The 15,881-nt window shown below is 42.4% G+C and overlaps 1 protein-coding gene across 3 annotated transcripts in view; it reads right to left on the bottom strand.

The window, feature by feature from the left end:
• LOC137344962 (coronin-6-like) overlaps positions 1-15,881 on the bottom strand; it is a 212,250-nt gene that overhangs the window by 33,668 nt on the left and 162,701 nt on the right. For all 3 annotated transcript variants that reach the window (XM_068008264.1, XM_068008265.1, XM_068008263.1), the window contains exon 4: positions 9,332-9,461. In XM_068008264.1, the coding sequence (XP_067864365.1) occupies positions 9,332-9,461 (130 nt within the window). The remainder of the gene's footprint in view (positions 1-9,331; positions 9,462-15,881) is intronic.

Below are 15,881 nucleotides of genomic sequence, written 5' to 3'. Positions count from 1 at the left end.
GACGCAGATGCTAAACCGCAGGGGCTGTTGTTGAGATTGATAATGATAGAGGTACAGTTGCACCTTTGCGTGGTACCAGAAGACATGCCATGCACATTCTCCACAATAGCAGAGAGGATGGAGGAGTCCAACTCCAGCATTAATGGAATGGTGGTGCAGATAAGTGCGGGAATATCTGCGATGGAAAGAATGGCAGCCTCCATTGAGCTTCAAACACGGCTCACACGAGTCCATTCAGGCTATGACAACGGCCATGCGGACTCAGGATATCAACTTTTCTGCTGCCTTAAACAGGCAGACAGATATTTTAGCCATGGCTTTAGAACGTGTCACAGTTGTGCTCCAGATTGGCCCTGGAGAGGGATGATGGCAAAAGGGGACATGGAAGTGGGGACTCCATTCAGAGCACCCCCACATCTCACTCATTCCCCCCCCCACAACCAGTATCCGCAATGCTACCCCCTCTCCCAATGACCAAGTCTGCCCCTGCACAGGTGCAGGTGGAGCAATCTTTGGTGGGGTCCTCACAGGCTCCAAAACCTAGAGGGTGTAGGCCCAGAGCATCTCAGCAGTCAGGGCAGGAACCTGAGCAACCCGCCACTACCTCTGCTGAAGCTACTGGGGATGCACCACGTGGAAGCATTTGGAAGAGGAAAGCTAAGGTTTTGTAATCACCAGGGTATGCACAAGGGTGTCTGATGCAATGTCATGTTTTTCATTTATATTTGTTTTTTCGTTACATGCACATTGAATGTTATAATTGTCACCACCTCTGCCACATCTTGTTCATTCTTGAGTACCTTTTGTGAAAGTGCCCTTTCATGTGCTTCATCATGCACGCCAAGACTTGATGCAAGCAATTGGGCACGTTTACAATAGGTGTATGCGTGTTTGAAGAACTGTTCTGTACAAGCGGAGGTTGGGGGGGTGGGGGAGGGTGGAGGTAGTGGTGGTTGTTCCAGGCGGTCTGAATAGTTCACTATCTTCAGTTTGCAGATCTCATTATGAGAGCCTGTTAGATATGAGTGACTTCCTGGCATCACGGGCAGCCATGTGTGCCGTTGCTCTGCCGATGGTTTCCCCATCCTCCTCCTCCTTCCTTATCCTCTTCTTGAATGTTGCCTGCAGATGAAGATGCTTCATGAGCACATTCGAGCTCCCCCACCTGTAACCCTCTCTGCTGAGCGATGTTATGCAGGATGCAACGCACGACTATTATTCTGCACACCCTAACTGGTGAGTACTGAAGGGCTCCCCCAGATCGATCCAGGCACCTGAAACGCATCATGATAGACCTGGTGGTGATGTGACTGTTGTTGTACCACTGCTGTTCCTTGTTGGTGGGGCTTCTCATAGATATCATGAGCCATGTCTGCAGGGGGCAAGCAGACTGTCCTTAAGTCTGTCTTTTGCATGGAAAAGGGCCAGGACGTTGGACTCGCGCAAAATGAAGGAATCCTGGCAGCTGCCAGGGAATCTGGCACACACCTGCAGAAACTTCTTCCGGTGGTCGCAAACTTGCTGCGCATTGATGGAGTGATAACCCTTTCGGTTGATGAATAGTCTTGGCTCATGTGCAGGTCCTCGGATCGCTACGTGTGTGCAATCAATTGTGCCCTGCACCCGTGGGAAGTCAGCCAGAGAATTGAAACCCACTGCCATCTCAGTCTGGCTGATGTCGTCGTTGGGGAAAGTGATGTAGTCGGATGCCCTGGCAAACAAGCCACCTGTGACCTGAAGTATACTCTTATGTGCAGACGATTGAGACACCCTGGTGATGTCACAGGGTGGGACCCTGGAAGGATCCGGAGGTGAAAAAATTGAGGGCAGTGGTTACTTTGAGTAACCACTGCCCAGTCCATCACCGGCATCGCCACATCGTTACTTTGAGTGTGATGGGCAATGCGTGGCCACCAGGCCCAGCTCTGCATGATGGAGCGTGCAGGTGTCTGCGACCATCTGGTGACTCAATCTGAGCCCGCGTAGGCACTGCACCACAGAGAGGTCCAGGAAGCTCAGCCTCTGCCTGTATACCTCTCAAGTGGGTAGTGCCTCCTGTGACCTCGGCCCCTCCGCTCTTCTGCAGGTCCTTGTGGCCCACCTCTATCTTGTGGACCTGCAACTCCCAGAACGGCATGCAGTGCCTGCCGCAGATGATAATATTCCCCCCCCTCAGATGTAGTGCAGAATAAATCCATTGCATCCCCCATCCTGATGATGTCAGTTTGAGGGGGTCCGAAATGTAGGTCATGGAGAAGTTAAAATGCTTTGTGTAACTCAATACACAAAAAGTTAACAGGATTAAGTACTTTAAAGACCTAAATTTTCCCTTTAAATATTGGCAAACCAGCTTTAAGTGCCGGCGGGACTTTCGGGGGTCAAAAGCGCGCGCGCATCCAAACACATTGGAGCCGGGATGCGGTCCTGCTCTGAAAACGGAGGATTTTTACTACCCACCCGTTCTTGGGGGTTAAAATTTACCCAAACTTTACTCATTACTCCAAACTTTTGGTACTGGCAAAGCACCCCCTTCTCTCAGGTCTCTGTCTAATCAAGGTTCAAACTGTGCTCCCACATTTGATCGAGCTATAGACAAACCCAGGGAATGTGTGCTGTAAAGACCTGTCGGTTTGTATTTTATTTTCCCTCTAATTTTCTTCCTGCCCAGTCCTTTCTCCTGAAGGGAAGAAACTCTACAGAGGCAGGCAGTACATTTCCTTCGATGCCAGCAAACCTCTCCCAAGTGGCCATTCTGCAAAAGTGACCCTAGGATGTTGGCAGATTATTCCTCCATGGGAAATATCCAAGCCTGACCCCATCCTCACCTACATCCACACAAGAGCACTTGCCTTTTCATCATTTCCCATCACTTGCAGAAATGTATTAGGCGATTCTCAGTCGTTTGCTGCTCTGATCGTCATACATTAACGGAGAGTGTTGATGAGGGTAGTGCGGTTGATGTTGTGTAAATGGACTTTCAAAAGGTGCATGATAAACTACCACATAATAAACTTGTTAGCAAAATTGAAGCCCATGTGATTAAAGGGGCAGTTGCTGCATAGATACAAAATTGGCTAAGGGACAGAAAGCTGAGTGGTACTGAACGGTTGTTTTTTAAGACTGGAGGGAAGTGTACAATGGTGTCCCCCGGGGTCGATAAAAGGACCACTGCTCTTTTTGATATATATTAATGACCTGGACTTGGGTGTACAGGGCATAATTTCAAAATTTGCAGATGACACAAAACTCGGAAATGTAGTAAACAGTGAGGAGGATAGCAATAAACTTCAGGAGGACATAGACAGGCTGGTAAAATGGGCAGAAACATGGCAGATGAAATTTTACGCAGAGAAGTGTGAAGTGATTCATTTTGGTAGGAAGAATGAGGAGAGGCAATATAAATTAAATAGTACAATTTTAAAGGGGTACAGGAACAGAGACACCTGGGGGTGCACGTACACAAATCTTTGAAGGTGGCAGGACAAGTTGAGAAGGCTGTTGAAAAGGCATACAGGATCCTTGGCTTTATTAATAGAGGCATAGAGTATAAAAGCAAAGAAATTATGCTAAACCTGGTTATGCCCCAGCTGGAGTATTGTGGCCAATTCTGGCCACCACACTTTAGGAATGATGTCAAGGCCTTAGAGAGGGTGCAGAGGAGGTTCACTAGAATGGTACCAGGGATGCGGGACTTCAGTTATTTGGAGAGACTAGAGAAGCTGGGATTGTTCTTCTTAGAGCAGAGAAGGTTTAGGGGAGATTTGATGGTAGTGTTCAAAATCATGAAGGGTTTAATAGAGCAAATAAGGAGAAACTGTTTCCAATGGTGGAAGGGTCAGTAAGCAGAGGTCACAGATTTAAGCTAATTGGCAAGAAAAGAGGCGACATGAGGAAAACATTTTTACACGGCACTTGTTATGATCTGGAACGCACTGCCTGAAAGTAACTTTCAAAAGGGATTTGGATAAATACTTGAAGGGGAAAATTTTGCAGGGCTATAGGGAAAGAGCAGACGTGTGGGACTAATCGGATAACTCTTTCAAAGAGCCGGCACAGGCACGACGGGCCGTATGGCCTCCTTCTGTGCTGTATCATTCTATGATTCGGTCAACATAAAAGCACACAACAAAATGGAGCTGCCTGATTTATAAAATCTGGGCACATGTTGAGCAAAACCTTGCAGATCTGCACACACAGGCAGAATTAAGCAGTGGAATTGGAAATGACTCTTCATTCTGTTCCCACCTGTCTCCCTCCGCCCTAACCCCGACTGATTTTACAGTGTAAGGCTCAGTAAGTAGCACGGTGTCAGTGGGCACCCAGCAGGATTTCCACCGCCAATGGCTCACCAGCCTATGCTGGAAGGGGGGTGGAGAGGGAAAGAAAATGTCTGTTTCACCTGTCGCACTGTACCTGGCTGCAGGGGGAACAAAATCTTCTTATTTAAAAAAAAATCTTGTTGGAAAACTCCCATTTTGTGTAAGGGGAGACAGCCCCTTAATTTTTAAGCCCCCCTCCACCGCCTTAGCAACAGTGCAGAGGGGCGTTCCTTACACCCAGTGTTGCTAAGGGGTTAATAAAAGGGAAATTTGTTGAATGGCATATTGGCCGCCGTTAACCGATCTTTTGAATGCGCTCGGCCAAAAATGGGCGGTGGTCACATCACTTCTGGAGAAAAATCCAGAGGTTGCAGCAGAGGCCAGGGAGCAGGAGGAACTGTTCCCCACCATATTGCTCACTTCCACCCGCTCCAAAACCAGCCCAGGGGGAAACAAGAGGAAAATCTGAGCCTGGATCTCTACAGTGAAGCAGTTTTTTCTTCAGTTTAAAATTAGCAAAATGTGTGCAGTGTATAATGACACAATAAACTATATATCCTTCACAATTACAAATAAATTAGAAATAGTAAGGTAACAGTTGTGTAAAAAATACACAGGCCCTGAAAATTCCTCAGGGATTAAACTAGTCTCCCACATAACTCCAGCAGGACCCCAGGCAGATTGTGTGAGCAAAGATAAATTTATTTTAAAAGATAAAGAGAAACTACTGCCTCAGTAGAAACCTAGAAAACTCTCCTCCAAAAAGCTCTCGATGCTGGATCAATTGAAATTTTCAAGACTGAGATCGATAGATTTTTCTTGGGTAAGGATATCAAGGGATATGGAGCAAAGGCAGGTAAATAGGGTTGAGGTACAGATCAGCCATGATCTAATTGAATGGCAGAACAGGCTCGAGGGGCTGAATGGCCTACTCCTGATCCTAACGTTCCTGCTGAAAACAGCCATTTATGCTGGAGTTGCGGCAGGGGACCTATAGAATCTCTGTGGAATTTTAGGGCCATAGTATTGCCGCTAAAGAAAGTAACTGCTCTTTAACAAATGGACTGACTGTTGAGCTAAGACTTATATATTTATACATTCCTGCATGTGCAAAGTGAGATGAAAATTGACTAGCCAACATAGGGACCAGATAGCAATACGTCAATGGATTTTATATTGAGAAGGTTTTGACATATGAGGTAGTGCAAGAGTAAATTGACAGGTCTGTACATGAGTAATGTATGTGCATGTGACTGAATTTTTCCAATTCTTTTCTTTCAGCAGCCATTTATGTAATGCAGTTACAGAAGTACAGATTACAATTCATTTCTGTCTCTTAAAATTTATTTCCACAGCTGTTCACAGCTGTCGTTGAACATCCACAGTCAGGTGGCATTTACCCTTTAACACTGAAAATCGGGTGTAAAACTATTTTTCAAATGTGTGTTATTGTCAGTAATAAGTGTTAGCTCAGCTCAGCGATAGCACTCGAACATCTGAGTCCAAAGGTTATGGGTTCAAACCCTTCTCCAGGACTTGAGCATATAATCCAGGCTGATACTTCAATGCAGTATGGAGGGAGTGCTGCATTGTCAGATGTATCATGTTTCAGATAAGACATTAAACTGAGGCCCTGATTGCCCGCTCAGGAGGACGTGAAAGATCCCATCGCACTTTTATGGGTAAGGTAGGGAATTCTCCTGGTATCCAAGCCAACATTCATCCCTCAACCATCATCATTAAATGCAAATTAGCTGGCCATTCATCTCACTGAACAACTAACACTGGGTTGGATAAAGGGAATTAATGCTACTGGTTTAATATTGATGAACAATAGCTTTCTCCTGCCAAGGCATTATGCTATTCTTTCAGGTTAAATTCTGATCCTCATGTTCAAATACCTTCATGGCCTCGCCTCTCCCTATCTCTATAACCCTCCAAGAGCTCTGTGTGCCTCCAATTCTGGTCCCCTGTGCATCCTGAAATTCTTTCTCCCCACCATTGACAGCCATGGCCCTAACTTCTGGAATTGCCTCCCTACATCACTCCACCTCTCCTCCTTTAAGACCCTCCTTAAAACCCATCTCTTTGACCAAACTTTTAATCACCCGCCTAATATCTCCTTCTTTGACTTGGTGTTGATTATTGTTTCGTTATGCTTCTGTGAAGCGTGTTGGGATGTTTTTCTATGTTAAAGGCGCTATATTAATGCAAGTTGTTGTTGGCATTATTTGTCGCCATGGTGGCAGGCTCACTTCATAGCACAGCCATGGAATGAGCAGTGGTGAAACTCCAACTATGCCACAGTTGTGGAAAGTCTACAGTGCTGTACATGCTGCTGTATTATGAAATTTGACATGCAGCTTTCAGCATATTTCCTCAGCTTTAATTCTTGTTTTTCATTTATAATATGAAGCCATTTAGAGTGGGTGGCCTAATGAGCGTCGTTGCCATTTCTCTGAAGAGATCACTGTATTCTCTGTTTATTAAATTTGTCTTGCAAGATAATTTACCAGGTGCCAACATCCAGTTAAATGAGATATTAACTGTTGAAAAATGAAAGCCATCAGGTCTTGTTAACTTGACTGAATCACTTTAGGAGCCAATTTCCTTCGGAGAAGAAAATGAAAAGTTGCCTCATCATTTTTCTTCAGACTGCCATGGCTGGCTAGGAAGCCAAATAAGCTTCATTTGGGTTGTTGTCTTCATTTGGTTGCTTGGCATGCATTAAACTTCTATACTCACAGTCCCGACTAAAGGCAAAGATGCACCAGGTCGGCATTACTAGTTAGATACATCAGCACCAATGCAAGCCCTTCTAAACTGGCACTGATCACTAAAAATGACAGCCAGTAACTTCCTAATATTTGCCGACGTGGATGAAAGCGACCGCATCCCAGCTTGCTCTGTGCATCAGTTGTCTGCACAGAACCACCTGCTGATACAGGTCAGCTCACCAGATTAAACAGAGGTTTTGTAGATTTTCACATGAAAAGACAACAGCTGCCGGTAAAATTCTGTTCCATTATTACAGCAATGGAAATCCTCACAAAAGACAGTATCCCTGTGTTCAGGCCTGCTTAATTCAAAACAAATCTTCTCAGAACACATTTAAATTTAGGACTCTTGTGTTCTCTGAACGACACTTACCTCCTGTAGCAATTCAACAATATAATTGAACAGCTGCCACCAGTCACTTTGCAGGGTTTTTTTTGTGTCCTTGATTAACTACTTAATACACATTGAACTTTACAACCAGCTTGGAAGTAAAATTTCCATGGAGTGGGGGAGGACGAGAGGAAATAGAAATTTCACATAAGGTGGTCACTGATAGGCTGAGGAAGCTAAAGGTAGACAAGAAATGAGGCCCGGGTGGACTACATACAAGAGGACTCAAAGAACTGGCTGGATAACATCCTTACCATCATTTTTACAGAATCATTAGAAACAGGAGTAATACCTGAAGATTGAAAAGTAGCCAACCCAACACCAATATTTAAAAAGGGCACAGGGATGACTTCAGAAAATACAGGCCAGTGAGCCTAACATGTGTTGTGGGTGGAAGAGAGAATACTGTGATACTTAGATAGATATGGCATGGGAAGATGAAGTCAGTATGGATTCTACAAGAAACAATGGATCTTCTTGACAATGGAAATTCTGTGGATGTGACATATTTCAATTTCAGCAAGACTTTTGATACCAGAGCGCACAAGTGCACAAGGTAGGAAGGCATGGGACAGGAGGCAAGCTTCTGCAATGGATTGAAAATTGTCGAACCAAAGAAAGCAAAGGGTGATAGTGAATGAAGCTGTGTTGACCTGGCAAGGTGTCACTTAGCAAGAGGCACAGTGATCAGTCCTGAGGACATTGCAATTTACTATATATAAATAAATAAAAGATATCAAAGCTGGGGATAGAAACAAAGAAGTCTCTGTTTGAAGTTTACACCAAATTGGGGGCGGGAGGGGGTAGTTCAAACAATAGGGAAATGGGAAAACAAATACAATGGGATATGAATTGGGAAGGTGGCCTGATAAGTGACAAATGACTGATGAGGGAAAGATCTTGGTCACACACAGAATGATCAATACATGGAATGGATTTCTAAGTTGTGTTATGGAGGTGAAGACCCTTGAATCATTTAAGAAACAGCTGGATTCTGGGATTGTAGGGTCTTTTTCAAATAATGGCCTTCCTCATTCATATCTATCTTGTGAAACTGGGAATCCAACTTTGCTCAATTCAAACCCTTGGGATTCAGAAGTGCTTTTCCCTTTAAGAAAACAGGCAGGCACATGAGGAATAAAACAACCAGCCTGCAAAATGCCATTTTATTAATGGTGTTCCACAGCAATTCAGAGGATTCGACCATCGTGACTACAGCACACCAACTGTTAGTGAACCAATACATTGTCAGTCTTATAAACAAATTACAATTCCACCTATTTCTGTGAAATGATTCCATGACTCAGTGCACTCTGCCGTGGAATGCTAGGACGTCAGCCTTGCTGCCATTCTGTAACTGACCGATAGGAGATGCTGGGAAGGACTCTCATTGCAAATTGCTTTCTTTCTGTTTGGACAACTGCTTGTCCTCCACTCTTCCCCCTCTCCATGATGCTTAAGATTGCCCTAAGCAGTCACCTTTACTTGAAGCAGCTTTTTTTTCTCCCCTCATACAGAGTAAGCAGAATATGGTAATCTGCATTTCCTCCATATCAGCTAGAAACAAGCAATATTTTCAATGCAAAATGCTCCCCAATATCATCATGTCTTAAAGATATGAATTTCTCAATGTTTTATTGTGTAAATCTGTTGGGGAAGGAGAGGAACAAAAATATCTGACGTAGATAATTTCAAGTAAAATGCCTATTTTTTTTTCATATGCCAAATGAAAAGGGATCACAACCACCTGAACAGAACACTGGAGGTGACAGCCACTTGCATTGTCCATTAGTAACATCAATTCATCACAGCTTGAACAGAACATTCCACACTGACGACATTACCTGCACTAAGTAAAATATTCCGGGCAGTCGGGTGCCACAAAATAATCCCGACCCTCTTCGAGTGTCCTTCTAAGACAACAATGGGGTCAGTTAAAGACCGGACTGCTACGTGATCTGGAATCTGCCAAACCTGTGAGAAGGTGAACACAAAACAGGACCAGTTAGAAATAGCTCATTGATTAGTGTGCCGGGTGAACTTGACTGCAGTATACCAAAACCTAGTCTTAGTGTAGAGTCAATGTCTAACTAGATAATCAAATAACTTGTTAGAATTTATATTTTACTTTTTGATATCACACAGCAAACCAGAATCCTATCACATTTTAGTAACTGTGAGGACAATTTAAGAGCTCCAAATCCCAGCAACTTTTTCTTTATGGAAGCTCCTTGCATTTTCCCAGTTTGAATCATGTCTGGTTTACCCAATGATCAATTATCTGCTGCCATAAAGCTTATAAAAATAAAACATGGAATGAACAAAGGCAATTTGCCCACTCAAGCCCATTTGTTCCACAGTCCAAGTACAATCTACCTTATCATTGTTCATCCCACTCAATTAATCTCCTGGGAGAAGGTTCGGTTTAAGCATTCACTGATCACCAAACATATTCAAATAAAACTCCAGGATTTTCATCCATCTTTCATCTTCACTATTCAGTCCTGGTCTGCTAACTTCAACAGGTAACATTGCCTCATGACCTCAGTAGCACAGAAACAATAATGTCCCATGGTGTATTTGATCGTAGTCACAATCCATACACATTCTGACAATTTCCAGTCCTGTTCCCAGCCAAACATTTAGCCAACTCCTTTTTTGAGGAGTTAATCGATACAGCACCAACTGTTTCTGTTAACAGTCTGCTCGAGACGTCGATGATTCTGTGGGAAAACAGTTTCTTCAAAAATCTAATCTCTATTCAGGCTTTTTAATTTTAAACCTGTGTCCTTCAGTTCTGCACTCTGAGTCAAATCATCTGCTCACATCTACAACATCTATGCCTCTCAGCAACTTATACCTGGATCATTTATCTTCTTTTCCCTAGAGAAAACTAGCTCTACAAATCTCTCCTCATCTTTATCTTTTCTGAATCCACTCCTGTGCATCAATATCTTTTTGAAAGTAGGGCGCCCAGAAAGGTTCACACACTATTTCAAATGTGGCCTCAGCAGTGATGTATACAAGGTTGGAATAACTTCTTTTGATCTATAGTTTAATGCCATGGTATTTGATGAGCTTTGTTGATAATAACCTTATATTGATTGGAAGCTTTTAGTGAATGATCAGTAATCACAACCAAATCCATTTCCTTCCCCACTAATAGACATCCTTTCATCGCGTACGTTTCCTGTTTCACTGGATATTATCCTACACTTAGCTACAGTAAATCCATCTGCCATTCCATAGTCTATCTGCTTAATTGATTCAGATTATCTCTCTTATATTTGATGTTATCAGCTAATTTTATAATATTACCAGAGATACTCTTATCAAAGTAATTTATGAATAGTAGGATTAGCGGCAGGCCCAGAACAGATCCCTTCCGAACAGAGATTTCACTATTCATAATCACTTTATGCTTTTTACTGCTGAGCAAGTTTGTGAGCCAGATAGGTACTTTGCCATTGATTTCACTCCTTAAAGTCTCACATGTGGAACTTTATCAAATAACCTCCTGAAAATCCAAGTAAATTTTATTCACTGAATAGCTGTCATCTATTAGCATGGCATCCTTTCAAAGAATTCCAGAAGATCATTGAGGAATTATTTATTGCTTGCTGACTGCTTTGCCTGGCCTCTGTGCTCTTTCGAAGAGCATCATTAACATTCTATACATTGATAGTGAGCCATTATAGATGGTCTCTCATTTCCGGTACATGTTTCACTCTTTTAAAAAAAAATATTGGAATACATTTGCTACCCTCCAGTCTTCCGGTTTATCACGCTCCTAAGAATATTTACCGGAGGCTGTTTATTTCCTCCCTCGTTTTCCTGTAGATTACAGGTGCAATACTGCTTAGGCGCTTTGTGGACATTTAGCACCATTTGCTAGTTGATGTGGAGTGACCAGCTTTCTTCTGACTTCTGCTAGTTTTAGCAAAAAAAAAGTACAAAATAAAATTGAAATTTCTTTTTTTTACAATAGGTACTTTATTGATTCCTTAGAAGATCCCTGAGCTAATACACTGGGCTTGCAATTTGACCACAACCCTAACTCCATCTGGTGTCAAATTCCAAGCAGTGTTAGCTACCTCTTCCAGGTAGCCTCACACAGCCTCATTCCAAAGCTTCATGTTGAACTAAAGTTGCAGTATAAATGTATCCATTCCAAATCCTCTCATTGGAGATGTGAACCCTATCCCCATCTTAGCAACCCCTCCCCTGGCAACAAATAACTTCCGACACTTCTGCAGCAATGCCACAAGACAGGTTAGTAGCAAAAACCTTTTTTTTTGGCTCACTCTTGCTGATTACCTCTTCCTTTTAACTATCCCAACTAACTTTTGTAGACCGCCCGCTCCTGTATTTAATGGAGACAATTATTTTGACCAAGTGATAAGACAATTTCCAAAAGGAGAAGATAATGAAATGGCTTTTGAAATATTTACAATTCCCCAAATCCATGCAGCATCTCTAAAATGAGCGGAGAATAAAAGAATTGTAAGAAATGACCAGTCTCAAATCAGTTATAGCCAAAGAGCACTATTTATTTAGACTGTATCTTGTCTACAGTTCAGATGACTAACCAAATAATTTCATCTCTTCAGTTTGATGATCAGTTGGAAGTAAACATTCAGTAAAAGGTAGTCCATTTTGTGAAGGGTTAGGAACAAAGCATTCCCATCCTTAAAAAATCTATGACTCAATTAAGCCACTGGTGGACCGTATTTACTCTACAATTAGGGCCCGGCAGATCCAGGCTATTTTCAAAGGGTCTCTCTGCAAACCTAGAAGAACAAATGGCGCCCTTAAGCAAATCGAGTGCTGGAAAATAGACAAAATAGCTTGCTTCATAATTTAAGAGCTCCAAATCCCAGCAACTTTTTCTTTATGGAAGCTCCTTGCATTTCTTTGGATTTTTATTTTTGTAAACATCTGAAACTTTTGGATGTTTAGTTCCACATTCTCCAATGATCAGTTCCAGATCACAACTGTGAAAAGCTTTGCAAAAGGCTATAATGTGACATTCCATCCGAGTGCTAGAACATGGACTTATACCCTGTTTTCTATATAGACTTTGTTATTTTATTTATTCTGTAAGGGGAAGTACCTAAGAGGGAAAACTAACAGGTAAGTCAGTCACCACATTCCAGTGTTGCACACCACTTGGTAACCAGATTAAGATATTTGCCTTCTAATGGCAAAGGTTCGCTTGCTTTTCCCCTACTAGTAAAGACCACAACCCTTTAAATGGGGCCTAATCCGAGCCAGAACTTCAATCAGAGAAAAAAAATTACCCGAGGCCTTCTCTCGTATCTCTTAGCCACTAGTTGCAAACATTTGACAAAGGCTTCACATGATGAACATCATCTGGCGATCTGCTCAACCAGGGAATGTGGCATGGGACAAATACATCAAAAAAAACACAAGGAGATGGAATGACATGGTACAAAAAAACAATATTCTAAATGGGAGCTGTAGTTCAGTGTTGGAATGTATGAGAATAGGGCCCAAGCTCACTTTTGGTTCATTTCTAAATACTAGTGAAACTAAATCTCTTGATCTAGCTGCAGCCTTCATCATATTTTCCCCCATCGAGCAGATTACAGTAAACCAACCTCTGGGCAACTTTTGGAACTCAGACCCCACTAATATTAAACATTCCTCATCCTTCACTGTATATAAAAGAGTTGTATTTGGTTGCTTACTGCTGAAACATGCCCATAGTTGTGACCAGTTTGTTTTGTATTTTCATATGATTTATTTTTCCATTGTATAATTTGTTCTCCACTTATACTCTGTATTTAATTAGAGCTATATTACATTTTGTTTGAACAATTATCTTGAGGGTACAGGCCAACAGGGCGTCAGCACAAATCAATGAATCTTCAGGAGCTCTGAGCTGCACTGTATAATTTTAAATAAAAGAAATAGATGGAGAAAAGAGGCAGATCTGCAACAGAAAGCTGCCACACACAGCAGAGGGCAGAGCAGAGCCGAGCTACAGCCTATAACCTGAATGCTGTCAATTGGTATTTTCAAAAAAATGGATTTGAAGAATATCCATTACAAGATCACAAGATAATCATGGATGAGAACAGCCCTTCAGCCCATCTTATTTTATCCATCTAGAAAGATGCTCAAATCCCTCCATTAGAGCATCCACTGCTCTATCCAGGAGTCCACACCATGTAATGGATGTTGATCTCGCTCCCCATCCCTATTTGAAACATTGTCGTTATTTATTGAGGGAGAGCAGACAGGAGAAAGCAAGTGTTTCTCATTACTAGGTAGATAGTGTACCACATGAAGCATAGGGGCTAAGTAGAAGCAAAATTCAAATTGAGGGCAAAACCTTTTGATGGAAGGGAGCTGCAGTACCAATTGTTGAAGCACCTTGGATTACTGTGGGTTGTTTCTTTTCTGAAGAGGCATTTAGCAAACATATGTTTGGGAAGGAAGAAGAGACATGAGATAAATTTACAATTCTCGTCATCATTTGCAAGTAGTATGTTATAACATAGTTTATATAATCATACTGTGGTTTTGCAAATGAATATAAAATGCTTTGCCAAGTCCTTTCTCATTAAGTTCTAATAAAACCTGCCTGTCACACTAACTAAAAAGACATCGACATTTTGTACAACACTTTACCAATCTTTGTAAACAGAGATGGTACCATGATCTCATCGTGGCCTGCCATTGCATTTATTCCCACACATTTTTTAAAAAAGTTTGAATTTAACTTCTCCTGCCGACTGATGCTGTGGCCTTCGGATGCATTTTCTGCAGTGGGCCTTTCACACGAAAATGCTCCAATATGAAAATAGCAGCCCTTTAAACAGGTTCGTCATCTAAAACCTTATACAAAATTTTTGCTTAAATTTAGAAGACTTGAAAATCCCTTTCTCTTCATCACAACCTAATCTGTCTCTCATAAACATATGTTACATAGTGATAGTACATGCACTGTGAGTCAGAAGATGATAACTTACCTTAAACATTAGACCACAGGAAACCTTATAATTAAAATAAAATAGGCCAGTACCAACATGCTGCAGAAACCCCCTCTACTGGGCCAGGTTGTAGCCTGATACTTGATTTACAGTACGGAGCATCCAAGCTTTTCACTCACGAGCTGGTTAAACTGCCCATTTATGGTGCTGGGCAGTTTTACCACCAGAAGACAAAGTAGTCATAAAAATAAACGTCTGCCACCAGCCTTCGTGAACATACCCCTCTCCAGTTCCACCCCTGCAAATGTTTCTTATATTTACTGGTACACTTTCTCCTAAACCTCGAACAAACTTGGAGTGGGAGAAAAAAATGTTGAGAAAAGATTTTTTAAAAGTGCATTTGCTAGCCAAAGAGCAGCATGGGTGTATACACAATGTAAAAAAAAAATGTTAACTACTTCCCTCGCCTCCAGCAAGATCCAGGCGGCATTAGGAAGGATTACTATGCTAATTTACATATGGTGAGGGAGCAAGATGTCTTAGACTAGTCAGGCAGGCAGCATCCGTGCATTTATTCCTCATTATTCCTTTCAGCACCACCACTAGAAATAGCAAGAAAGTGAAATTAGAAGTCGCACTTCCAATCTCCAAAAAGGTATCTGAAAAGTGAGATCGCTTAGGGTTGTGTCATTTACAGTGACACTCATACCGTTCACTTTTAAATAGGGTGTTAAGATTGTTGACTAGTTAGAGCCAGTGATTTCCATCTGTTCTAGGTTCAGTCTTTCACACGATATATATCCCTCCATTGGGCCGTTATCAGAGTGCACATGTGCTCCTTGTGGACAGCAACTCAAAGCTAGCAGCTGGGAAGTGGCTGTGTAAAAAGTACCAGTTAAAATGAGCAGACAACCAATTAATGCTCTTTAAAGCAGCAATATTTGCATTACTGGATTTAGAAATCAGTCAGGACAACAAGCTGTCCCCGATTTATATGGCCTATATGTGACTCCAGACCCACAGCAATGTGGTTGATTCTTAATTGCCCTCTGAAATGGCCTAGCAAGCCACTCAGTTGTAAAATCTCGCTAAAAAAAGTCATAAGAATAAAACCGGACGGACCACTCAGCATCGGACCACTAGGCACCGGACACGACAAAGGCAAACCAAGCCCAGTTGACCCTGCAAAGTCCTCCTCACTAACATCTGGGGACTTGTGCCAAAATTAGGAGAGCTGTCCCACAGACTAGTCAAGCAACAGCCTGACACAGCCATACTCACAGAATCATACCTTTCAGCCAATGTCCCAGACTTCCATCACCATCCCTGGGTCTGTCCTCTCCCACCGGCAGGACACACCGACCAGAGGTGGCGGTACAGTGATATACAGTCAGGAGGGAGTGGCCCTGGGAGTCCTCAACATTGACTCCGGACC

The sequence above is a fragment of the Heptranchias perlo genome, chromosome 28, assembly GCF_035084215.1.
Source record: "Heptranchias perlo isolate sHepPer1 chromosome 28, sHepPer1.hap1, whole genome shotgun sequence".
NCBI lineage: Eukaryota > Metazoa > Chordata > Chondrichthyes > Hexanchiformes > Hexanchidae > Heptranchias > Heptranchias perlo.
Note: the sequence above shows the minus strand (reverse complement) of the source record. Positions and strands in the feature narration are given on the sequence as shown.